General features: G+C 37.8%; 1 protein-coding gene across 1 annotated transcript in view; it reads left to right on the forward strand.

Annotated features, from left to right (window-relative positions):
- Positions 1–801: 801 nt before the first annotated feature.
- Positions 802–27,616, forward strand: part of PCCA (propionyl-CoA carboxylase subunit alpha) — a gene marked incomplete at its 5' end in the record, with an annotated part of 233,369 nt that continues 206,554 nt past the window's right edge. The window contains 4 exons of the mRNA XM_081326398.1: positions 802–888; positions 18,399–18,482; positions 20,022–20,069; positions 20,172–20,240. Of these exons, the coding sequence (XP_081182524.1) occupies positions 802–888; positions 18,399–18,482; positions 20,022–20,069; positions 20,172–20,240 (288 nt within the window). The remainder of the gene's footprint in view (positions 889–18,398; positions 18,483–20,021; positions 20,070–20,171; positions 20,241–27,616) is intronic.

Below are 27,616 nucleotides of genomic sequence, written 5' to 3' on the forward strand. Positions count from 1 at the left end.
GGGTCATGTGAAGTGACCAAAACCTGCTGCAACCACCCAGCAGAGGGGGGAGGGAATAAAAACCACACACCCCCCCCACCCCACCCCGGCTGCCAATCCTCAAAAGAAATGCTCACAACAATGAAAACCTTGGACAGGAGGAAGAGTGCCGCCGGGCGGGCAGTCAGATGTCTTGCTCAGCTGTGGCTTGGGGGGGCACTTTTTTCAGTGCCACTGTAACTTCCAACAGTCACTAAGTGAACTGTTGTAAGTCGAGGACTACCTGTACTTCATCACTTTTTTCCTTTTTTTTTTTGGTCATCAGGTTTTTGACACCTTGCTAGGCGACTGCTGGTACTGGGATGTTGCCATTTCCTAAAAGTGGTACAATGGGTGAAAAGCTTGAAAAGCCCTGTCCTAACTGCCCACCCCACGTTTCAAAAGTCAAAGGGAATCATCGCCTTTCCATCAGTTAGGGTTTCCACCCACGGGTTTTACTCCCAACCTGCAGGTTTTAGGTCCAGCTGCACACTACATTGACTGACCACAGGGGCTTTTCTCTGACCTCTTACAGAGCAAGGTCGCGGCAGCCCTGGACCTGTCTTCTCTACGAGGATTGCCGCTACCTCCGCGCTCCCAGAGCTTCAGTAGAAAAGCATGCCGGCCTCCGCCGCCCCCCCCCACCCCCCAGGCGAGGCGCGAGCTGAAGGGGCGGGCTGTGGGCGTGTGGGCGTCGTCGGGAAGGGGCGCGTCTGATTGGTCGAGGAAGCACAAGGTGAAAGGGCGACCTAGACGCTGAGGTCAGAATCCCGGCCGAGTGTGATGGCGGCGGCGGCCTCTCTGTGCCGGGGGAGCGCTTGGCAGCAGTGGCGATACAGGCTTCTGGAGCGGTTCTCCGTGGCGCAAACGGTGAGGTTTGCGAGCGAGCGGTTGGTTGCTACTTATGGAATATCGCCCACAGCGGGCCGGGAGCAGGCAAGCAGGCAGGCATTCTCTCGGCAGAGCAGTCTAAGGCGCTGGAGACTGGAGCGCCGGTACTTCTGCGTGATGCCTCGGCCCTCATTTGGGACAAGGCTGCATTTGCTGTGCCAAGACCGGTCTGGAGGGAGCGGGTGGATTGACATGCACATGAACCTAGCAGATGGGGACGCCTGTCTGGATGGGTCTTCGCTTGCCTGGCTGTTTGGAACTGCTATGTTATGCTGTCTGGCTTTGGGGGGACTACAACTCCAATCCGGATAGGCATTCTGGGTGTGGTGGATGGGATCTATCTGGAGCGTAAACTGCATTAGACTGCAAGACGAAATGATCCTACAGTATATGCACAGGTTCCTGCAGAGGGAGGAGTGCATTGAATAAATTGCTCGGGGAGAGGCTTATCTGTACCTGTTTTTTCCTGCTTGATCTTGAGGTTAGTGCTGGCTAAACATCGCCGCTGTTCCTCTGTTCTTGTGGTGTTAACATACATGAAAGGACGTGCTGCATGGCAGCTGAATCAGACAAAATGCAGAAGAGAAGAAACCTGTTTAGGTAGAGTTATGGAAGTTTAGATTTCTATCATGAGTATAGCCTCACTTACACTTTATTTAACTGCATGTATTGCTGAAAGCAGTGCTATTGTATATACATACACAGGGACATACATAGACATACATATATACACTCATACACATATGTATTTTCATTAATCAAGTTGATTCCAAAAGTGAGCTGGTGAAAGCTACTTTGCATGTTATCCTCTGAACCATCCTATTTTTTTTTTGCACAGGAAAACATTTGTAGAGGTGAACAAGAAGCAGTCTGAGCGGTTTTGCAAACAGCCAGGTTCAGGCAGATACAATTTGTCCTTTGTAATTTTTAACTGGGCTCTTAATAAATAGTAATAACCTCTCTTCTGTTTGTTCCTTGTTCCCTATACTGAAATCTATAAAGTCTGTTTCTGATGTTTTAAGGATTTTATGCATAGACTAGTTCTAAAATGATTTTTAGAAACACATCTCAGTGATACTCTTGGTCTAAAGTATTTGTTGTATTCATTTGGTGAAATTTGTATAATTCACCAGATGTATTTTCTATAGAAATAAGGGATTAAAATGACAGGTTAGTACAGATTGATTCTTTTCAGGATCTGTTTTACACAAAGGGAAAGTTAATCTTTTTATGTTAATTAGATTCTGATATTTGTCCTAACATGTTGTTCCTGCAGTATTGATGATACTGTATATGTTGATGTTTCATATTTTCCACAAAGATTTAAATCCTTTTAAAACAATGATCTGATATGCTTTGGACTGAAAAAAATATATTTGTCCCAGATTATACAGAAAGACTGATTTTTTTTCCACATATGTTAAAAACAGTTCACAAATACTGAACAAATAACTATTTAGAATCTAAATTTTAAAAAATGACAAAAGATTATATAAAAATAACATGAAGAAAACATATTCATTAAAATGCCCAATAATGAAATTGACTGTGTTTGACAGTGGTAGTATATACAATGAATTTTCCAGTATGTAATAAATAATAGAGAAGTTAATTTCTTATAAGATTGAATCTTGAATTTGGGCATATCATTCTATTAACAGAAGAGAAAGTACACATGTTCATTTGTTACCTGTAGCAATAGAAGGTTTCTTTTCAGTTTTGGTTGACTCAATTAATTGATTGTTTCTAGTGTTCTTTATATGTTGATTATGATATTTTGATATTGTATTGTTTGAATTGATTTAAGGTGGGACATAAGCTGCTCCAAAGTTTACAATTGGAGAGGCCTGTAAGCCTAATAAAATAAGTACATAAATGAATATAACAGAAGTAATATAATGCAATATTAATACATAATTATAATAAAAAAGAAAAAGGACCTGGGAAAACCATTTCATAAGCAACCATCCAGAATAGTTGATTATATTATTTAAAATACTTCTTCCTTGCCCAGCTTAATTTAAATTCTGACAAAGAACATGTATTAGCAATCTGTTGCTGAAAATCAGATGTAGATTTTTCTTTCTAAAGAGAGTTTTATGATTATTCTTTAGGCTTTGTTTATTGTTCTGGGAACAGTCATTTCTAAGGAAATGTCCTGTTTAGCTGAGAAGAATATTTCACGTTGAAGAGAATAAATGTATAAAAATCAACATGTTTCTTTGTTAATTCCATTTAAGGTATTATAAACAATTTGACAAATGGTACATTTCTTGAGGAATGGTCAGGCACTTGGGATCTCTTTCTTAAAGGTTCAGCTTACATGTGACAATGTTGTTATAAATTTCCCAGATTTCAACTTATATCATTGTTTGGATCTGATTAGAAAATTATTATCTGTCATCCTTGAAATTATTGTAAGTACTTGGTTCAGCTTCTAACGATAGTAGATTTCAAAAAACCCTTCTATTTAAAATTGCAGGTGAAACTTTTTTGGGTGGTATATGCATAATAAATGGGATAGTTGACCTTAATAGGTTCATTACAAATAACAGGTTTTAAGATATTTGAATGATTATAAAATAATACAATTTATCCAAGATAAAAGGATTGCAATATTTGGGAAAGGTTGTAAAAAAGATGATGATCCTGTAACTTTGAGGTTTCTGGAAGAAGCAGATTATCTGGAGCATTTTCAGTCAAATTTCAGGCCTTGTAAAGTACAGAGATAGCATTAATTGTGCTTGTGGTGACCTCTGGTTGACCAGTATGGGGATGGTGTGACTCTCCTGTTCCTGCTTGATCACTAGGCAATCTTTAATATAATCAATTATGGTATCCTGCTCCAACTTCATGGAGGGGGGCACAGTATTTCCATGGTTCTCCCTTTTTGAAGTTATTTTCAGTGGGTAAGTGAGAGAAGAAAAGATAGTCAACGAACAGCGAACACCTAGAGGCAAACAAAATCATTACTAAAACCCAACATGGGTTTGTCAAAAACAGATCATGTCAGACAAATCGTATTGCATTCTTTGACCAAGTGACAAAATTAGTGGACCAGAGGAATGCTGTGGATATAATTTATTTGGACTTCAGTAAGGCATTTGATAAAGTAGATTACAACCTACTACTTAATAACATAGAAAAATGTGGGCTAGACAGCATCACCACCAGATGGATTCGTAGCTGGCTGACCGGCCATACTCAGTGTGTGGTCCTCAATGGAACTGCATCTACATGGAGGGTAGTGTGTAGTGGGGTGCCCCAGGGCTCTGTTCTGGGCCCAGTGCTCTTCAACATTCCATTGAGGGCCACATCAGCATTGCGGTTGCCCTCAAGGGGCCGGGTGGGTATGGCCAGGGTGGGCGTGGCCTATTGGGTGGGCGTGGCTAGAGTGTGTATGGCCTACTGGGTGGGCATGGCCAGCTCTACATCGTTCACATAAAGGGTGCCTATGGGGGCCTGGGCAGGAGTGGGACAGATCTGAGGGTCTCTGGCAGAAGGAGGGTCTCTGGGCCAGGGCCAAGGCAGTGGGGGCCGTTCCCTCACTGTTTCCAGGATGGCTTCGCGGGCCACATGAAACCACTTTGCGGGCTGGATCCGGCCCCCGGGCCTTGTGTTTGACATGTCTGATCTATGGACATGGACTTTGGCATTATCAGAATGCTCATACCCTATTGTGTATCTTGACCTCTAACCAACTAAGTGATGTGATTGAGATAGAGAGGAACATTCATTTATTTCGCATATGGCATATCATACATGGATTTGCCATACATACAGTGTTAACATTTCACCTGGATTAATAAAACATAAAAAAAATTAAACGTTAAAAAGATGTGTATTCAAATATCAATGTCTATCCATCTAATCACTGATGCACAGCATCATTTATATGAAAAAAGTCAGGCACTGGACCTGTATATGCTGTCAGTTTACAGTTGATCATGATATGCTCTACAGTTTGACATGGGACCCCACAGTCACATTATGCCCCATTTATGCAGTGAGTCCCAACAGATGACTTGTGAGCTGTGAATCCTATTCAGATTGTTAATTGCTGGCATGGTAGTTTATTGTTCATTGCTGGTACCTTTTTTGTGTCTTACTATGTCTGGATGTTCAGCAACCCATTTGACTTTCCATTGGGAATTGATGTTAAAAGTTGTTGAGCAGATGTTGTGCAAATGCCAATGGAAGCTTCCTGGATTTGAGACTTCTGGCTGTTAAATGAGGAAAGTCGATTTGCACCGGTAGGAGTGAGTTATTTATAATTTTTCTGTATTCTCTCACTAGTACCTGTTGCCTTCATAAGGTTTTACATAAAGGCAAAAAAACCCAGTTGTACAGATACAGACTAGGTGAAACTTGGCTTGATGCCAGTAACTGTGAGAGAGATCTTGGAATCCAAGTGGACAATTGTTTAAATATGAGTCAGTAGCGTGCGGCAGCAGCCAAAAAAGCCAATGCAATTCTAGGCTGCATTGATAGATGGATAGAATCAAGATCACATTAAATTCTAGTATTGTTTTACAAAGCCTTAGTAAGACCACACTTGGAATACTGCATCCATTTCTGGTCACCACAATATAAAAAAGATGTTAAGACTCTGGAAAAAGTGCAGAGAAGAGCAAGAAAGATGATTAGGTGGCTCTGTAAGCTGCCGGTTGATTTCCATTATTCCAATTATCATCTATATAGCTTTCAAAAACTTGGGTTTGCTGGACCACCTCTCTCCAGTTTTGTCTGCTGTCCTCATAGTTTTAGTAAATCTGGCATGCTCCACGCCCCATCTTTAAAATGATGCAATTGGGAAGAACTGGCTGTCTTTGCCCTCTGGCTAGAAACCAAGAGATCTTGAGTTCTAGTTTAGCCTTAGGCATGAAAAACTGTCTGAGTGACTTCATAGGTCTGTGTTTGTAGTTAGGCTGTATCATTTTGGTTTTTTTATAAATGTCTAATTTTAATCAAATTGTATGATATTTTACAGGTCTTAGTCTGTTCCCCCATTTATTTTATTTCTGTTTCTGATCTTTGAGAAAAACCAATCATATTTATTTTTTAATACCTTTTTGAATAAAAAGGTAAAATTACAATACATTTCTTTCTCCAAATATTCACAGGAACTCTGTTTATCTTTCACATGCTTCGTAGTAGGAGATGTCTGAATGTACATTTGGGAAAATTTCCTGAAAATCCTCATACCAAGATAAATGAAAAAGTCAGAATATAAGCTAAGGACCAATCCTTTATTTATTGAAATTACTACCGAGACTTTGTGACATTGGCAAAAAAATTTCTAGTTTAGACAACGTAACAAGCTCGAGCACTAACGAAGGAATAGAAATGCCTATAAAATTGATATACACTATAGGTACAATATATTTGTATGCTTTACTGCCCAGTTCCGAAAATTAAATTATGTAAGCAACAAGTTCTAATGCTAGATTAATGGGAAAGAGAAAAGAGGGTATCCTTGGTTTCCATGTTGATATTCATTTAAATACGAGAGCACAGAATAATCAGGTATAGTTTAGGAGTTGAGTAACTCATATAATTCTAAACAATGAAACTTTTTTTGGGGGGGGGGAGGAATCCAAATATGTATAAATATACTTTTAATAGTTCAAGAAAGATTTCAAACATTTCAAACCCAAATAATACATAGCTGCTCAAAGTAAGCTTCTCTGAGTTAAGCATGATCTGGGCTGTAACTCCTAAGAACTTTCAAAAGAAATGACCAGGAAGAAAAATTTCGTTTTTTAATACTGGAATGAAACCTGTGGCACAAAATTGAAAGTTACTGAATGGGCTGGAGAGATGGTCTAGAATTTATATCTAATCATACTTCAAATCCTACATGCTCTTTTAAGATACAAATTTGCTTAAAGTAGGTCTTTAATGTCCTCTTCAATGAAGCTCTATGAAGTTGAAAAATTCAGGAAATAAGAATTACTTGGATTTCTAGATTTTTTTAAAAAAAAACTTGTAAGCTAATGTAACAGAATCTTGAAAGCTCAAGAATTTCTTTTGTAATGGTCATTTTTTTTTGTCCCCTAGCTGTCTTGCTGGCATTTCTATGTTCCCAAGGACTTTGGGAACACATCTATCACATCTTTTCACATTCATAGATCATATCTGTGTGAGGCAGTTAGATACACTAATGTGTATAATATATACATTGATAAAGTTAAAAATCCACTATTTTGCAGAAAAAGCACTATAACAAATCCCTTGTTGTTAGTTGCGAAGTCGTGTCCAACCCATTGCGACCCCATGGACAACGTTCCTCCAGACCTTCCTGTTCTCTACCATCTTCTGGAGTCCATGTAGGCTCATGCCTACTGCTTCAGTGACTCCATCCAGCTACCTCATTCTCTGTCATCCCCTTCTTCTCTTGCCCTCGATCTTTCCCAGCATTAGGCTCTTCTCCAGTGAGTCCTTCCTTCTCATTAGGTGGCCAAAGTATTTGAGTTTCTACTTCAGGATCTGGCCTTCTAAAGAGCAGTCAGGGTTGATCTCCTCTAGGACTGACCGGTTTGATTGCCTTGCAGTCCAAGGGACTCGTAGGAGTCTTCTCCAGCACTATAGTTCAAAGGCCTCAATTCTTTGGTGCTCAGCCTTTCTTATGGTCCAAACAAATCCAAACAAATTCGATAAATTGACTCATTCTGAGAGAGCTGAATAAATGGAATTCAGCTTTTGTTTCTGGCTAAATACTAAATTGACCTTTATTGTTTCATTAAGGATCCTTGGGAAATGTTTGATTTGTTAGTTAAACCAAAGACATTGTGAAATATTTTTATCAAGCAAAGCAACAGTCAATTTCACCCAAAACTTTCAATTTTATGACATTGAGAATTTTCTCATATAAATCAAAGTAAAAGGAAAGGAGCAAAGATTACAGGTAGTCCTTGACTTACAACCACAATTGAGCCCAAAATTTCTGTTGCCAAGTGAGACATTTGTTAAGTGAGTTTTGCCCCATTTTATGACCTTTCCTGCTGTTAAGTGAATCACCACAGTAGATAAGTTAGTAACTTGGTTGTTAAGTGAATCCTCATTGACTTTGCTTATCAGAAGGTTGCAAAAGATGATCACGTGACCTTGAGACACAGCAACGGTCATAAATATGAACCAGTGGCCAAGCATCTGAATTTTGATCAGATGATCACGGGGCTGCTGCAAAGGTTTTAAACTGAAAAATGGTCATAAGTCACTTTTTTCAGTCCTGTTGTAACTTTGAACAATCACTAAACAAACTGTTGTAAGTCAAGGACTACTTGTACTTAGAAAATGTGCTAGTTATTTTCTTTCCTAGTACAAATATCCCTTTGTACTACATTCCACAATTAAACAGTTGTCTTCTATATTTCAGTATTGTCACAGAGTGTATAAAAACTGTATTTCTGGACATAAAGTCCCTTTTATGTTTTTTCTAGAGTTGAGCTGAAAGGATAAATCCTTCACTGAAGCCTTAAAATTCTCCAGCTGAGTGGATTAGGGCAGTATTTCTCAAACTGAGGCTAGTGACCCTGGAAGGATAACAAGAAGGTACCTTTCGAACAAGCCTTTTTTTAATTTGGTGCAAAAGCATGCTGAATGCAAAACATTATTCATAGCATCTCCATAATTCTTAAAAAGATTGAGTGTTGGTGGATGGTTTTTTTTTTGGTAAACATTGCATCTACCATATGACTTGATGCTTACTTTACAGTGAGGTAGCTACCAACGTTTTTCTAGTTGCTGCATTTTAAGAACAGTTGAAGAGAAGCTGATTTAAAATTATGTTACATGATGCCCACAGACCTTCTGGGAAAGTCAAATTTATTTATTTATTTATAAAATTTATTGGCTGCCCATCTTACCATAGGGTAACTGGGCAGCTTACAGTAAGCTAAAACATAAAAAAGTTAAAACCAAACATTAAAACCAAAGACACATGGGAAGGGCGGGGGTGGAGGTGGAGGATGGGATCTGTTATTAGTCAATCAACCACCTCGATTGCACTGTTTCCTCACTGGCGCCCGAAGGCGACTGGCAAAGCCATGTCTTTAGGCCTTTACGAAAAGATAGGAGGATTGGGGCCAACCTCATATCCGGGGGCAAAATGTTCCAGAGGGGCAGGAGCAACAGCAGAGAAGGACCTCCTCCTGGACCCCACCAGCTGGAATACTTGGGCTGATGGGGCCCGCAGCATGCCTCCTCTGCCAGCACAAGTGGTACAGGCCAATCCCAGTTGCATGAGAAAATCCTTCTCTTTTTTCCTGAAGTTGGTCAGTGAAAATAATTGAACACAACTACCAGTAGAGATGGAAATCAAGGCATGCAAGTCAATAAAGTATTAGGACAGTTACTTGACTTCACACATGTACATAGCAAGGAACAATCTCAGTCTGTGACTAGTCTCATGAAAACGCTCTTTTGGCCTCTTAAATTGCATACGATGTTGCATAGGGCAAATAGCCATGCATCCCTGGAAATATTCCTTTCAGCAGCTGTTGATGTGGACATCACTACATTACACACATTTCATTTAGATATTCTATGAATATGTCAAAGATTGTACGGTAAAATGGATGAAAAACATTGGGCATAACATAATGCTAGATAAATGAGAGAATGTATGGACCAATTGCTTAAAATTTACTTTGAATTACAGTTGGAAAGAAATTTTTTATAAAATGGTGTATCATTGGTATTTGACCCCAGACAGACTAGAGAAAATATATAGAGGAATTTCCAACAAGTGTTGGAAATGCAATCAAAATCCAGATACATTTTATCATATCTGGTGGTCTTGCAAGTATGTTAAATCATACTGCATAAATATAATATTAATGCAGAAAATATTTTAAGAGAAAAATTAGTCAAACCTGAAGCTTTTGTTTTAGGTATTATGGACAAACCAATTGAAAAACGGTTTGGGATATTATTTCTTTACATGGCGGCTGTTGCAAGGATTATACAAACTAAGCATTGAAAAGAAAAAGAAATGCTGACAGTTGAAGAGTGGATTTTGAAATTGACTGAATTAGCAGAGATGGCAAAATTAACTGCCTTGATTAGAGACAATTTGTATTTAACATGTAGAAAGTCCACAGAGGGCTTCCAGAGAGACCGGAAGCCCTCTGTGACTTTCTACATGTTAAATACAATAAGGTTAATAGACAGATTTGAAGATTAGGGTAATGTTTAAGTTAATCTGTTCAACTTTTTTTCTTTGATATATACAATATGATTATATGTTGGGTCGATTTGCTTATTAGATAGATTTCCACACCTGGAACATTTGTTTATTTTATGTAGCATTTTTGATAAATGTGGATGGAAAAGCTTATAACTGTAGATCCGTCATGTAAGGGGAAGGGAATCTATTAGGGTTTTTTTTTTTTACTTATTTTTCAGCATCCCGCTGGTGTAGATGCTTTATGTTTAATGTTAAATTTATTGTACATTTGGTTGTTTTTTTCTTGTTCCTTTTTTGTACAAAATATTTTTTGCTTTTCTCTTGATTGTTAGTGTTTGCTTTTCTATTTTTTGTTTTGTATTTTATTTTTGTTGATAATGGAAATTAAATATGTTTTAAAAAGATATTTTACATATGCTACATTTCATAACAGTCTTTACTGTTTGTAATTCTCAGTGCTTTTTTTGTAAAAGAAAAAGGTGCCAGAACTCACACATGTCATACAGCCCACCTTGCCTACCCTACAAGGTTCCATCCAAAAAAGGTGCTGGAACTCCGTTCTGAGCGTTCTATGAGAAAAAAAGCCCTGGTAATTCTTCTGCAGTATTTAATTTGTTCTACATAAGGAGTTACTGTGATTTTTATTTTGGGGATGGACTGTTCCTTGTGTAAAACTGCGGGTATTAGGTGATCATAACTGAACAAGCATATATGTCTTGGTCCATATACAGAATGGAATAACTGTTTTGAATGTGGAGTGAAAAGAGGTTGTTCCAGCTAGAACTACTTAGGGAGCAGAAAGATCAGGGAAAAAGCTGATCTTAACTTTCAAATAACATTGGTACTGGTAGCTCAGGAAAAGGAGGGAAAATTTGGGAATGGGCAGGTAAGAGAAGCCTGATTGCAGGGAGACTTGCTATGACTGACATGATATGGAAGGAAGAAAGAAAGGGAAGAAAATCAGGTTATAGGTAGAAAGTGGGATATTCTATTCCTGAAAGCTTGTTGCTGAGATTCATAGTGTAGAACAGGGGTGTCAAACTGCCGGCCCGCGGATCAATTGCATCATACGGAGGCCGCGCCCACCCCAGCTCCGGCAATGCAAAAAAAGTTGCGATATGTCGCAACACATCACGTGATGTGTCGAGTTTGACACCGAACAAATATATAGGCCAGTACATTGGTGGCCATGGGAGGAAGGAAATAAATCCTGGAAAGTTCAGAAGGTAGATGGACCAGTAGGATTTGGCTTGCTAAGAGCCACTAAGGGGAGTGAGGAGGGAAGAAGAGAGATTGGCACCGGTCTTGCTTGACTTGGTGATTCCTCTGGATTTTGTTTAGGCCAAACCCTGCAATAATCCAAATGTTCCATACTTTGTTCAGTTCAAAATGATTCATTCGTATAATTCATTCCACATTTGAAACAAAAAACTGTTTGCTTTTTCATATACTTTTCTACTGACAACTAAGAATATGAAGTTCCTGAAGTGGTCAAATTATATATTCATACAGATGAAGCATGGTGTATGGCAGCGATCTCCAACCTTTCCGGCTTTGCAGACTGACGGCGGGGGGAAGGAAGAGGGAATGGTTATGCTTGAGCAGCAGTTGAGCACAAGTATGCAGCTCCATTTGCATGAGCGGCAGGCACACCTGAAGCTGTGTGCATGTGCACACTCGCTTGTGCAAGTGAAGCTGTGTGTGCGTGCAGTCACTTGCTGCTTCTGCAGCCCGGTTCCAAATGGGCCAAGGCCCGGTAGTGGGCCGTAGCCAGGGGGTTGGGGACCCGTGGTCTATGGCATGCCAGCATGGGAGAGTCAAGCTTTTATTCTGGTTAAAATTTTTAGTGCCATGTGTTTCCACTGTATGATGTATATACAGCCTCTTGATTCAGAATATATAAGTTCAGATGAAGCTGATTACTCTTCCTGCCACATAGGAAAATGTCAGAAGTAATATATTCTTCAATTCAATGACACACTGAAATTCTTTAATTAAAAGACATAAGTTGTGGCAGAGGAAAATAAGTAAATTTCTGGAAATATTTCATTGTATAAAACGCTCTGTTGAAAATAGTAATACAAAAATGGTGACAGTGTGAAGAACTATACCTTCAATCATCTTTCTTCAGTGAACTTCCATTAAAAATATTTTCCTGATATACAAATGTAAAGTATAACTGGATTGGAGAACCTTTGTTGAACTGAAAAGAGATAACATATATTACTTCTGAAGAACAGTTAATTGATTTCTCTTTTGACATCTTTCTGAAAATTAAGTTCCAAATGCTGCCTGTTCCTGAAATCTTGATTAATGTGCAAGCTGAATACAAATAATTAAGCATGAAAATCATGAAAGTACTAATTTCCTTTGCAAACTCATACATGTGACTCAGATTTTCAGCAGTTGCTGCTTTAAAGATTAAATGAAAACAAACAGGGAGTTTGAAGTGAAACCTGTAATTTTAAAACCAAAATCAGTGTTTGAGAAATGAGAAGGCAAAGTAAAACCATCTGACATTTTAAACTAGTTGATAAGATTCCTTACGCAACAATAAATCTATTATTGTACATTTGATGCAAATGGTAAAGATGCACAGAAGGCAACCCTAAAATGTATACTATATATAAGACCTGATCATTAATTTAAAATCAGACATTCTGGAAAGTAAAATTAAATGCAACTTAAGGAATCTTCTATTGATAATGAAAGAAAAGAGTGCACTGTGTTGCACTCTTAGATACTTTTAAATGGAGAAAATTGCTGAGAATGTGTTAGAGTACAAGAAGAGCAAAAAATTCAATGCTCAATGAAATAAAACTATAATGTTCATCAAAAGCAGTAATAATGACACTACAGTAAAGGTTAAATGTTTAGGAATTTGCTTTTACATGCAAGTCCTACATCATGCAAAAATAAGTTTCATGGAATGCTTGAAAAGTAAGATTCACTGATGCTTGGAAAAAATCAAAGACAAAGAAAAAAGCCAAGAGAAGACCAAGGTGCCTACACACTATTGCTAAAGGCACAAATGTTAACTTACTTACAAAGAAGCAAATAGAAAGCAACAATCCTAGACAAACAATGTAAATCATATCACAAATGACCAAATGATCCACAAGATACTTTTGCTTCGCTTCTCTTTTCATTTCAGCTGTGGTCATAAGAAGCAAGTTTGGTGGTTTTTTTTATTATGTTCAAACTCAAAAAAATGGTCTGGGTTTTGCAGCTTGGAATGTGAGAATCTGAGGCTTTTTATGTCTGGCTGCTATAGTAATGAACCAGGAATTCTCAAGGCTCTGAAACAGCTGGTTGGACTGTCATCATCACTTTAGATCAAATGTGCATTTTTCTAGGATTGTACAGCTACTGTAGAAACTCAAGAAAAAAAATGCAATTTCTTTAAGGATTGCCAATAAATGCAACATGCATGCATAAACCTGAGTCATCTTCTGGCTTTGAATCTGAAGCATTTTATACCTTCTTATATGCTTCTGTGGTCATGTGGTTGGCATGGCTATATGCTGAGGAGGACAGAATGCTGCTACCTTCCCACTGAAGTGGTACCTATTTATGTACTTGCATTTGCATGCTTTCGAACTGCTAGGTTGGCAAGAGCTGGGGCAAGAACAGGAGCTCACCCTGTCATGTGGTGCTTGGGTCTCAAACAGCCAATCTTCTGATTGACAAGCCTAGCATCTTAACTGCTAGGCCACTGTACCCCCTTAGGGAATGTTGAGGCCCACCAAATCATCAAATCTGCCTTTTGGGGCTTTAGGAAAATCTCCTCTTCCTCCTCACTGGTAATGCTTGCAAACAACACTTTTCTATGCTTTACGTGCCGTACTTCTTTCACAAAAGAGAAAAAAAAGTGTGGAACTGAGCCCTCTGGGAAGTGCCTCAAGAGTTTATTTCATGAACTTTTGTATGCTTCACTTTCTCCTCGGAAGATTTGCAAAGTGAGATAGCTACTCCGATGGCCCAGCATTTGAAGGTGATTCCAGAGAACTGTGCCACCAACACCCAGTTTTATTATTTGCTTTTGTTTTTGTTTCTAAAACCTCTACTAAGCACAAAGTGGCCAAAAAGATGGGAATCCACTTTTGTTAAGGATTAGTTGATAGTTGTTCAGATTGGCTAGACTGAGAGTATGGTGCTTTAGAAGGGGGCACAATGACCACCTTTTCATCAGTCTCAACATAGTCAAACGAATCCCAGATAATCCCTCAAAACCTCACTCAATGTACCAGGTTATCCCTGTCAAAGTAGAGTCCACACTGAGTGTTTCCCCCCCCTCAAAAAACCTTGCAAACATATCACAGCAGTTTGTAGGAACAACTTTATCCTAACTTTTCCCTAAAAGAGACCAGGTAGCCTTGAACAGAATTGTGGAATGCAGTTCTTCAGACACATCAGGGGGGCTTTTGCCCAGGTTCGCCTGGTGCACCAGTTGTGGCCCTATCTGGACCGGGGTGCCCTGCGTACAGTCACCCATGCGTTCGTGACCTCTCGGATAGACTACTGCAATGCTCTCTACATGGGGCTGCCCTTGAGGACCACTCAGAGGCTTCAACTGGTGCAGAATGCGGCCGCGCGAGTTGTGATGGGGGTTTCCCAATAGTCCCATGTAACGCCTCTTCTCCGTGAGCTGCATTGGCTTCCAGTTGCCCTCCGGGTGAGATTCAAGGTGCTGGTGATGACCTATAAAGCCCTAAATGGCATGGGTCCAGATTACTTATGGGAGCACCTGCTGCCGGCGTCAACTTCCCTTCGTCCTGTGCGCTCCCACAGAGAGGGCCTCCTCAGGGTGCCGTCGGTCAGGGACTGCCGGCTGGCAGCCCCCAGGGGGAGAGCATTCTCTGTGGGCGCGCCAGCCCTTTGGAATCAATTGCCTGTTGAGCTCCGGATGGCTCCCGACCTTCGCTCTTTCTGCCGTGATCTGAAGACCTGGTTGTTTGAACAGGCCGGCCTGGACTAAGGGGTTGGGTTTATTTTTAACTATTTATTGTTAGGGCTAAATTAATTTAATTTTACTTTTAACTTTTGTACGTTGTATTTTATTGCCCTGTACACCTCCCTGAGTCCTTTGGGAGAAGGGCGGTATAGAAATTTAATAAATAATAATAATAATCAAGAATAGAGAAATAAAGATGCTTACCAGCAACAGCTGTAGCCTGTCCCTAAGGCTCATGCAACCTATAGGCAGTCACATCCAGTCACTTGTGGGGCAGTTTCTGGTGGCAGTTAAGATGTCATAAATAATAATTGCCATGGCACCAGGGGTTTTGGTGCAAGCAAATTTCAGACAGGACTGTGTCATCATTGTGACCCAGTTAGGTCTTTGTTATGGAAGCCGTATCTGTGGTTACATTCACTGCTTGTTGTGGAGTAACACAATTTTATTATGCAGAGTTCTGGCATTAACCTGAGGCCGTCAGAATCCTGTCACCTGACCTTAGGACTGAGGTTGGTGGGCTAGAAATTGGGATCTGTACCATATTTCCAATCTCCCTCCCTATAGAACGGGTAACTTGTTGCCTTCCATTATACTTTCTATGACTGTGATGGTGAACCTATGACATAGGTCAAAGGTGACATGCCATGATGTCACCTCAGGGTGCCACCGGTCAGAGAATGTCATCTGGTGGCCCCCAGGGGGAGGTCCTTCTCTGTGGGCGCCCCGGATTTATGGAATTGGTTGCCGGTCGAGCTCCGGATGGCGCCCGACCTTCGCTCCTTCCGACGCGATCTGAAGACTCACTTATTCGAACAAGCCGGCCTGGCCTGATGGGGGATGGGTTGGGATTTTACTGTTGTTTTTAATATATCTATTGTTTTAGCTGGGCATTGTGTTTAATTCTTTTTAACTTTTGTATCTTTGTATTTTTATATGTTTGCCCTGTTCACCGCCCTGAGTCCTTCGGGAGAAGGGCAGTATATAAATAAAATTATTATTATTATTAATTATTATGTTTGGGGTGATCTGCCAGTGTTCACTAACACCAACAACTATTCTTGAAAGCACACTCTGTTCTCAGACAGTTTTCAAAAGCTGTGGGATGAGCTCTCGTGTGACCTCTAGATCTTCCAGAGGTTGTACAAGAAGGCTGTGCTTTCACATGGCCTCCTGAGCCTCCGAAAATTTCAGATGGGGGCAGACAGGGAATTGTTTCTCTTTTGTTTATTTGGGAGGTGTGTGACACACCAGCAGAGACCACTTCTGAAGTGTTGACACTCAGTGTCCCCCAAAATTAGCCTTTATTGTCCTATGGCCATAACCATAGAAATATTGCTCCCATATCATCTCCATTTCTCAAAACGTCCATGTCACAATCAGTATGATATTGAGATTTACTTTTCGGTTTCTGAATATGATGATTCTTTATATTTGATTTGCTTTTACATGTTCACCTACAAGCATATGTTCAAGAAGAGAATTAAAAGACTGCCTTTTTGCACTCCTTTAAAATTCCTAACAGAAATTTATTTAGAAGTCAGTGTTCTCCCTCTTAATTTAATATTATTTATAAAACATTATAATAAATTTCACAAAGTTAATATATTACACAACTAAATAATGTAATTAGCCAGCTTGATCTTTAAAAGAGGCCAATTTAGGGATGTAAGGAGAAAGGATACTTGTAGTTGACTAATAGAGCCTCATTTTTTTTGTAGGGTAAGGAAGAATTGGGTTGAAGGAAAAAGGTAGCCTAATTTAATTTTGGTCAGATGCATCAATGGTTTCCTTAAATTGCTGGGAGGTCGTGGTTTGTGTATCTGCATACAGTGAGATTTGAAGCTTCTGTTTTGCACATAGTAATTTTATAAACTTATTTGGCATTTTATCCTGGTATGTTATTTAAAATTTTTTGCATTAGTCATCTTCCTGTTGTATATGCTTATTTAATGTTATTTAATGCTAGAAACTACCTTAGCCATGAAAGCCAGTTGGGTGATTTTGGGCCAGTCTCTCAGCCCAACCTACCTCACAGGGTTGTTGTTATGAGGAAAATAGGAGGGGGAAAGTATACTGGATATGTTTGTCGCTCTGAGATATTTAAAAAATTAACAAACATGGGATATAATGTGGAAATATCCTTGCTGGACTTAGATTTTTATTGTATAAATATAGGATTTTTATGGTATTCATTAGCCATAAAATTATGTGTTGGTATCACTTCAAGATATTTTGTGTAAAACTATTTGAGATTCTGTACCAATGGGAGATCGAATAGGTCCTGACAAACCTAGCTGACCACTTTGTCATCCAAAAGGAAGAGGAGGGAATTAGAGGGTCAGCTTGTGTCTGCGTTATATTGAATTCTAATGTGACACGGTCATTATTCCCAAAGTTCCTGCAACTTCAAGCCACTCTAGCATTTCCTCTCTGCTAGTAAGAATTAATTTAATTTAATTTAATTTAATTTATTAATATTTCTATACCGCCCTTCTCCCGAAGGACTCAGGGCGGTGTACAGGGCAAGAATAAAACACAGAGATTTACAAAAAATAAAAGATAATTAAATACATGCCCGATTAAAAATACAGTTAATACATGGTAAAAACCCCAATAAAAATAATAAAAAGACCCCACCAATCCCCCCTCAGGCCAGGCCGGCTTGCTCGAACAAGTATGTTTTCAGATCACGGCGAAAGGAGCGAAGATCGGGCGCCGTCCGGAGCTCAACCGGTAACTGGTTCCATAGCTCCGGGGCGCCCACAGAGAAGGATCTCCCCCTGGGGGCCACCAGTCGACATTCTCTGACCAGTGGCACCCTGAGGAGACCCTCTCTGTGGGAACGCACAGGGCGGAGGGAAGTAGACGCCGGCAGCAGGTGTTCCCTAAGGTACTCCGGACCCCTGCCATGTAGGGCTTTAAACACCATTACTAGCACCTTGAATTAAGTCCAGAATAGCTGACCCTCTAATTCCCTCCTCTTCCTTTTGGATGACAAAGTGGTCAGCTAGGTTTGTCAGGACCTATTCGATCTCCCATTGGTACAGAATCTCAAATAGTTTTTAACACAAAATATCTTGAAGTGATACCAACACATAATTTTATGGCTAATGATGTAGAAGTTCATTAACAATACCTGGCATTTTTAAAAATAATTCCATTATTTAATGTTTAATAAATATTAATAAATATTTAGTAATATTAATATTTCTGTGATATACAAACCATTTTCAGAAGCTGGTGAAATTGTTTTGTCTTATTTTGTCATACAGTTGGTAAAAAGTAGCATTTTCCCAAGATGTGTGATTAATAGTAATTTCATTTATTTTCTTTCCTTTGCAGAATATTGTACAGGTTGCAGGATATAGATGGTGCCTTATCACTTCTCATGGCTTTCACTCAGCAGTTTATAATCCAAGTGAAAAGGTAATTATTTATGTGGACTTGTTTTCTGATATTGTCTGAAATGGTCTAGGGTTTCCTGCTGAGCAGGGGGTTGGACTAGAAGACCTCCAAGGTGCCTTCCAACTCTATTCTGATTGATTGATATATAGCTTATATTTATTTTTTTAGGACATTAAAGAGTTAAACCAAAGTATATGTCCTAAGACTTCAAGGAGAAGTGTAGTTTCCTCAGACTTTAAATATCATTCTGACCTGTAATTTTTAGTGTAACAGTAGGGGCAAGTCATTTAATTCATGGCTGCATTGTTAACTGTATTTATTTTCATTTGTAAGATTTGTTTAAATGAAATCAGATTTATTTTTCCCTATGAATTATTATTTATTCATTTAAAATCAGCTTCTGTTGTTTCATTCATCCATAGATTATTTTGGTTAATAAAGTGTTGCAGTTACATAGGTTAGATGTAATAGGGACATCGATCTCTCTGCTAATGTCTTATTACAGACACAGGACTGTATTATGGCTTATGTTCTCTTCAATATTTATATAATTTGTTCACCACCTTAACTGACTTAGAATTCTATTCTCTTCAACTCAACAATAGGTAATTGCCTATGTTTCCTTATGCTGAAAGCTACTTTCTCTTTAACTTAGGTTGCCTTGAAACTTTTCTTTGGCTCTTAGCATACTATTGTAGGGAGGAAAGGCACACATTAAACTATTCCAAAAACAAAACTGAGTTTGAAGAGCCTTAGATACCATCAATGGCAGATAATCAATAACTATGAAGACCAGGTTTCATCCATCAAATAATTTTGCATGATATTTCAACCCTGTTCTTATGATGATGATAACTTTATTGTCACTTTGAATGTACACCAATCGACATACCGGTACATCAAAATGAAATTTCGTTGCATACAGCTCTCAAAAGGTCACCACCTCCGATATATACTCCTTGTTCGTGGCCCGCTTAAATTTCACATTGTCCATTTTAGTCTCTAGGGAGTGAATTATTATAGTCCCTGAATATGGGACTATAAAAAGAAAATATACAAACAATAGATTTATGTTCTTAGCGTTAACAGACTAGTCTTTCAGTGTTAGAAAACTATTGTCTCAACTGCAATGACCTGAAGTTAGTTGCAACTTACAAATTAATTGCTTACATATATAGGTAATGTATAGATTATTACAAAATATGGCATCCATTGCTGAAATTATTGTGTAAATATTTTTGTTCATATACATTCATATACATTTCTGTGGTAATTTTGTCCTCTTTTTCCTTTTTTAAAATAATTTTTCTTTTTGTTCTGCTTAACTAAATAAATAAAGGTTTTTAAAAAGAGAATGCACAAGTTTGTTTTAAGTCTTTTTACCATTCTTAGGTCAGTTTTATTTCTATGAAATCATAATACATTTTCTAGATAATCATTTTTAATATATTTAATGATTAGATTTCACATTCTTGTATTTATTAAATGAGGCCAAATGTAAGTGTAAGTATCTGTTTATATTTATGAAGAATACTTTATTCTTCCTCATTCCTTTGCTAGACCTTCGATAAACTTCTTATTGCAAACAGAGGAGAAATTGTCTGCAGGGTAAGTAACATCTCAAAATTGTAGTTATTTTGTAGTTCTTTGATTTTTACTTAAAGCATTTAACTAAAAGAAACAATTTTCCCTTCCTCATTCCCTGACTAGGTAATTAAAACATGCAAGAAGATGGGAATTAAAACAGTTGCCATACACAGTGATGTGGATTCAAATGCTGTAAGTACCCATTATTTGTGGTAACTTTACTTTCTAGATTATTATCTGTGTGGATGCCATCCAAATACTCAGTGAATATTTGCCATTTTAAGCTACATTTTAATAGGATGTCCCTACATAAGGAAATATCATTTTATAAATCACTTTTATTCAGACAAATGTAGTTTGAAAAGAATGTTGAGATATCCAAAATTCTATTAACAAAGAATATGATGAGATGGGAGATTCAAATCATGAAGACAGTTTATATTTATCTTTAAATACACCTTTGAATTCTTCATAGTGCTAATGCTAATTTCCACATTTTAATAATGATTGAAATAATCGACATTCATATTCTTCAACATCAATATGTACTAATTATAGAGTAAGAGAGGACATTTAAAAAAATAAACCACTTGTGGAAGCATTGCCATCAGTCTATTGGATAATACAGTGGTGCTTTATGTTGTCACTGCTACCATAGAAATGATAAGCCCACACAGGGTATACATTAGATATGAACAGGAGAGCTTAGAAAGCTGAGAGAGGAGACAACATCTTAGGAAGCCTGTAAAGAAGAACAATTTCTGAGTGAGGACCCAGATTGTTGGGGGCAATTAAGCTGACTTTGTAATAATGCCGCTTGGGTGTGTGTGAAAGCCCTAATAAGCAGGCATATACATAGAATGAAGGCTACTGCTAAGTTTGTAAGCCGCCCTGAGTCTTCGGAGAAGGGCGGGATATAAATGGAATTAAAATAAAAATAAAATAAAAATAACATACTTTCTACCATGTATTTAATAGACAGGTAGTACTAGAGATGTTATATGCATTTTCAAGACCTTCCTAAAGTCCTATCTAGGGACATTATAATTTATACTTACTGTATATATGGATTTTCCACATAAAGGTATTTTTTAAGCAAACATTTTTTAAAGAATGTAGAATACAGTTAAAAAGTTAGGTCTTAAAGTCGGAATTTCATGCACCAGGACAGTAATATATTTGAAAATCAAGTGTATTCAAGGGATGCATAGAAATAGTCCATATTATCAGTGGCAAGTTTACTTTGAAATCCAAATATTGATGTGAATAGATAAAATCTTCATAAATGTTTAACAAATTGATAAATAGATGATAATCCTTGCTAAATTTTGTCTACCAAGTAATGTAGTGCAGTCCATTGTTGCATGAACTAAGGCTCTGAATTGGTAAATTTAACAAAACTGCATGCTTTCCAGTTAATTATTATGCTCCCAGAGGCTTCTTATATTTAACTAAAATTGTTATAATTTTTCAGAAGCTGAAATGATTTATTTAGGAATATGTTACTTCAGAAATTGTTTTGAGTGGGAATTTCTCTTTTTGGATTACATTTTATTACTTGGTTGAACTTTCCTTTTTGCATTTCTATTCTTTATTTTTTAAAATTTTTACATAAACAAATGAACACATATAAAGGAATGTTGTAAAATAAAAAATATGCTCAAAATTTAAAAACCAGTATAGCTAGAAAAATAATATAATATAATTAATAATTTAAGGAGCAACTTCCATTCTTTTTACAGCAGTGACAAACAAACTTATTAGTCCGCCCTCTCTAAAAAGTGGGGATATTTTCTCGAAGAATACTAATGATATTCCTTGGATGTCTCTTTTTGATTTGATTTGATTTGAATAAACATTTGTTCTTTCTTGGCTTGAATTAAATACTAGTGGCAATATTGTTTTTTTTTATTTTTTTGGTGCTGAACACAGAAGAAGCATGATCATTTAAACTTCTCTTAATCAGGATTGCCACAATAAGGGTGGAACTTAGTTTTAGGAAAGCCTTATTACTAAGAAATGCAACAGTTTGGTCTAAAATATAATTTAGATCTAATAATATACAAAGGGAAAGAAACATATGAGCATGATGGATAGCAGAATGAAAAGAAGATAAATGTGGTTTAGTTCTTGTTTAAATTGTTTCAGAATAATTTTGAGTCAGAAAGAGAACATTTTATTTCAGAAAATTCCACAGCAATAGCGTAGGAATAACATTGGTGGAATATATCATAGAATGTATAAAGTGTGCCTTATAGGATGAAGTCCAAGAATAAAAATATAACTTGGAAAATTTTGAACATCATAATTTGCAAAATGTTATACATTTGTGCAACAAGTAATTTGTGACTTCCACCATGTTCTTTTTCCTCTCATGTTTGAATATCTTTAGAGAAATGTAAAATATTGTGAAAATTCATCAGCCATCTGTTGGATTGTATCCAGCATGGTGGCTTGCTGTTTGAAATAAAATTCCTGGTGCGTATTGTCATTGTAGTTTTAGGATTTAGTAATGAGATTGAGTGTATTTTGTGTGAGCCCTCATGGATGATTGACAAAGAGGTGATGTGACTCATCATTTATCAAGTTATTATCATGTCTACCCTTTATAATTTATCCCTGCTGTCTGGGGAGGTGGTAAGGACAATATGACTTTGTGATGTCAAAGTAATTAGTGTTTGTTTGTGATTTCCAGCTGAACAAACTGGAAGCTAACAATCAGGTAAATTAAATGAAATGCACCAGCATAGGCAAAGATGAGAAGACCTCTGGGAAGAGCTTATCAAAATTTCATATATTTTTTTTTACAGTTATGTTTTCTAATTGCTCACTTGTACTCACTTGCCATTAATAGCTTCTAATATATGCTCCTGAGGCATCTTGTTATGAGATAATACAGGAATTTAATAAATAATGAGACCAAGCATCATTAACTGCTTTCTCTTTCTCTTTGGTTTATATCAAACCAAACTGTTAGACGTATTAAAGTACAAATTTAACTTTTTAAAAAAGAGTGCATTCTTTAATTATGAGACATAATAACAGCAACATATTTTAAATAATTATGTATATTTGGCAAATTGGGCTTTCCAGCTTCAGTTGTTTAGGATAGTTGCATATGCTGACTCTGTAAACCGCTCAGAGCACGGGTGTCAAACTTGCCATGTCATGTGACGTGTTGTGATGTATCGTGAGACTTTTTGCATTACCGGCAATGGGGTGGGCACGGCTTCAGTATGATGAAACCAGCCCACGGGCCAGCAATTTGACACCCCTGGCTTAGAGAGTGGTGTAAAGCAGTATGAAGTGGTATTTAAGTCTAAGTGCTACTGCTGCTGCTATTGCATAAGTGACTTTAGCATTATGGTGGAAGAAAGTATGTTTATGAGAAATTTTTACATAACTAGAAAAGATAATGATAAAACACAAGTGTGTTTGTATAGATTAATTTTAGTGGAGAAACTATTATTGTTTCAGGTTATGATTTTTCACCCCAATTTTCTATTTTTCTGTTCTATTCTTTATGCCTTGATACTCAGTGTTTTATAATTACCTCTTGCTATCGGAATTTTACTCAGTATCCAGCTTCCACTTTTTGGGCAATGTTGTACAATAGATTCAGAGGACCCTGGATGAAATGGATTATCTGGATCCTTTTTAGTTAGGTTTCAGATCTGAGTATGGAATAGAAGCAGCTTTAGTTGTGCTTTTGGCTGATTTGTGGTGTGGGTGGGATGATGGTGGTGAATCCCTTTCTTGCTTTGCTTGACTTCTCAGCAGCTTTTGATACCATCAACCATGATACCCTTGTGGATGGAAAGCATAGGTTGGGGCTGATTCTGGGGCCAATTCCAGTCAATGACTATTGGGGAGAAGAGATCCTGGGTTCAGCCCCTACGGGGGTGTTGCAGGGGATCGGTGGTCCCCTTCTATTTAACAGCTATTTGAGACTGCTGGGTGAGCTCATCCATTGTGATGGGATGAGATATGATGTACATCTCTGCTCCTAGCAAATTATGTGATGTGAACATCCTATCCTAGTGCTGGAGGCTGGGAGGGTCTATAAAGAGAACAGGCTTCAACTGAACCATGGCTAGACTGAGTGGCTTTGGGCTTTGGGGCTCTCTGGTTCTGTTGCTGTTGCCACCACCCTCAGTTTGACTTTCACCCCTGCCAATCTTTGTAGTACTTTTTCTCCATCTTCCTTCTCTTATCAGGATCTCAAACATGAGATGTATGTGTGTCTCAATAACCTTATAATTTCCCTAGTGCTTTCCTTCTCTTCCCTGGAACTCAATCAGGAAGCATGAATTGAGATATTTTGGATTTTCTTTTAGAAAAAGCATCACTTACTGTCCAGACTGCTTTCCCAAATAACAGGCTTTTCCAATATTTAGGAGTGAGGTCCAACTTGAATTTTCTCTATTGCATCTGGATTCACTAAACAGCAATATATATTAAATTGTTCATTAAATAATAAGTCAAGACAGAAGCTTTTAATTCAAGACTGGTAACAGCAGCAAGATTATCATGTGCCCAGAGATGGAAGAGTATTGAAGTTCCTACAGTGGAGGAATGGATTGTAAAAATGTCAGAACTAGTGGAAGTGGCAAAACTGACTTGTCTGGCCAGGGAGAAAACAAGGGCTTTGTTTGAAAGACTGGGGGTATTTCTGTGGGCATTTCACTAAAAGAAGAATAAAAAGTGAAATGGTGATTTATGGAGATTTAATAATTGAAACAAATTAATATTAAATAAGGGACTGAAGGGATCTCTGGAAGAATTAAGAGGGAAGAAGATAATAGATTTGTTAATATCTGGTAAGAAGTAGGTTGAAAATCATACTTCAAAACCTTCCTTCTTTTCTTCTTTCCTTCTTTCCATCCATCCATCCATCCATCCATCCATCCATTTTCCTTTAGATTTGTCTCTTACTCTGTGTAAAATCCTCAATAAATATAAATTTAAAAAAAATCAAGACAGTGAAACACATATTGATATTATCAATTTTCTTTGAAATCTGATTCATTATGTTTTCAGTTTAGCATTAAAAAATCCTATCAAAAATGGAAATATAAACACTACTTCAAATAAGTATGTGATTCCACTTTTAAAGAAGCAAGTTTGCAGTTTTTTTTGTATTTAATGACATCTTTCCCCTGTTAATCTTTCTTATCAAATGTTTATGTTGATATTCATTTTAATTAAATGACTTCATTGTATTTTGAGAATTGCAATTCATAGACATCCCTCCTACCCTTATTTGGATAGTAGTAAAGAGAATAGAATTCCTGGCAGAAACATGGTTAACATGTTTAATCAGCAACATTATATTTAATTGGAGAGCCCGTAGTCTAATAGCAGGAGGCTGAAGGGAATTATTTAGTATTAGTAATGCTCGTCTGGGAGTTGTGTACTAATCAAGGAGCTTGTGTGTTAGCTGTGGGGGTAATGAATTATGACGATTATGACATGTTAGTACATGTCTGTAGGAAAAGTGGATGGCCCATGAGTTAATCAAGAAATATATTAAAATAGCTTCCATGCTGGTTTCTGATACTGTTCTCTGTACTGTCTGTCAGGGTTTGGGATTTTGAAATAATTATTTTCCCATTCAGTTTAGTATGCAAGTAAGCAGTTATCCAAAATCTTTAAAACTTAAACACTATAAAGAAAGTCCATATTTGAAAACATACAGTCTCAGATTCTACAATGGCAGAGAAAAAAAGTGACAATTGGAATCCTTTAATTTTATTAATTTATTTATAGAATTGATACGCTTTCTATCTACAATTTTGTTATTATCTTAAGATTATAAATGGCTGCACAACTTTATTCTTTAAAGTACAGTTTGTCTTTTCATGGTCAGCGAGCCCCAATTTTTGTGGCTTGGTGGCCTGGCGGGGGGGAGAGGGGAAATGAGCTGATACACACACGCCTGCGCAGCTCAATTTGTGCAAGTGGTGGGCCAGCGTGCACATGCATACACGCACAGCTTGACTTCTGCACATTGAGCTGCGTGTGCATGTGTACACGCGCCAGCCCTCCACTTGCACAAGTTGAGCTGTGCACTTGTGTGTGTGTGCTGGGCCGCCACTTGCACAACCCGGTTCCAAATACGCTATGGCCCAGTAGTGGGCCACGACCTGGAGGTTGGGGACTCCCGCATTAAGCTATTTAATATTACCCACTTTTCTTCTAAGGTTAAATAAATGTATTAATCTTTCTCAGCCAAAGGTATTCTGAACCATATCCTGCCCCAAATCCTTGTGCAGTTGGCTGTTTTGTAAGCCAGGTAAACCTAAAGGTAAAGGTTCCCCTGCACATGCGTGCTAGTCGTTTCCGACTCTAGGGGCTGGTGCTCATCTCCGTTTCAAAGCCGAAGAGCCAGTGCTTGTCCGAGGATGTCTCCGTGGTCATGTGGCTGGCATGACTAGACGCCAAAGGCGTATGGAGTGCTGTTACCTTCCCACCGTAGTGGTCCCTATTTTTCTACTTGCATTTTTACGTGCTTTCGAACTGCTAGGTTGGCAGAAGCTGGGATGAGTAACAAGCACTCACTCTGCTACGCGGCACTCGGGATTCAACCCGCCAAACTGCCGACCTTCTGATCGACAAGCTCAGCATCCTAACCAAAACCTTGTCACTCATGAAACTGCCAGTACATATTTTTGTTAATAAATTAATACAGTGAGTTTACTTGTTAAAAAAGAAATTGAACATGTCATAAATCCACAGAATTGATTATATTTGTAAACTTGTATACTATATTTGTATAGTTTACAATTTTACAAATATATTTGTATTATATTTGTAAAATTGTAAACTTGCACTGAAACTATTGTATAGACAAGCACCAACATATTTTTATTACTGTATGCACTTATTAAAAACTTCCTACCAAACTGTGACTATCATGTATTAACTTAATTAAAGCTGTATCACAATGCAGCTCAAAAGTGTTAACCTGTAGGAGACTGTTATTGAAATCCATTATCTGTGGAGTCAGTATTAGTGGTCAGCAGCATCAGAAGTAAAACTGCAAGTAAAGTCCCCTCAAGGGTGCTGTGAGCCCAGCAGGTTAAAATGTCAGAGTTTCTTAAAGGGACTGATAGCTAAGGTCTCTAGAGTTATAGGGAAACCAATCATTTGGACTCAGCAGGAATATTTCTTTATTTAGCAAATAGGGAAAAATTGCTAATCTGAAAGAAGGATTTAGTGTGTACCCTGTGTGCTGTTTTAAAAATATCCTCATAGGTAACACATAGTTTGTGTGTATGTGTACACATACATTTTTAAGAATGTGTATATGACTTCTAAAGTTTTCATTAGATGTTATGTTGCCTAGGTAATTCTTGGGAAATATTTTTATGCAAATTATACATAAACCTCAATTCTTTGATAAGTTATGAATTGATGAATTGAACAGAATACTTTATTTGGCCAAGTGTGATTAGACACACAAGAAATTTGTCTCCAGTGCAGAAGTTCTCACTGTATGTGCAAAGCAGAGTAAGCATCATCATCATAATAATACCAATAAGAGGGGTAGTGAAGAAGATAAAAAT

This window comes from Vipera berus (assembly GCF_964194415.1).
Source record: "Vipera berus genome assembly, chromosome: 4".
Lineage (NCBI taxonomy): Eukaryota > Metazoa > Chordata > Lepidosauria > Squamata > Viperidae > Vipera > Vipera berus.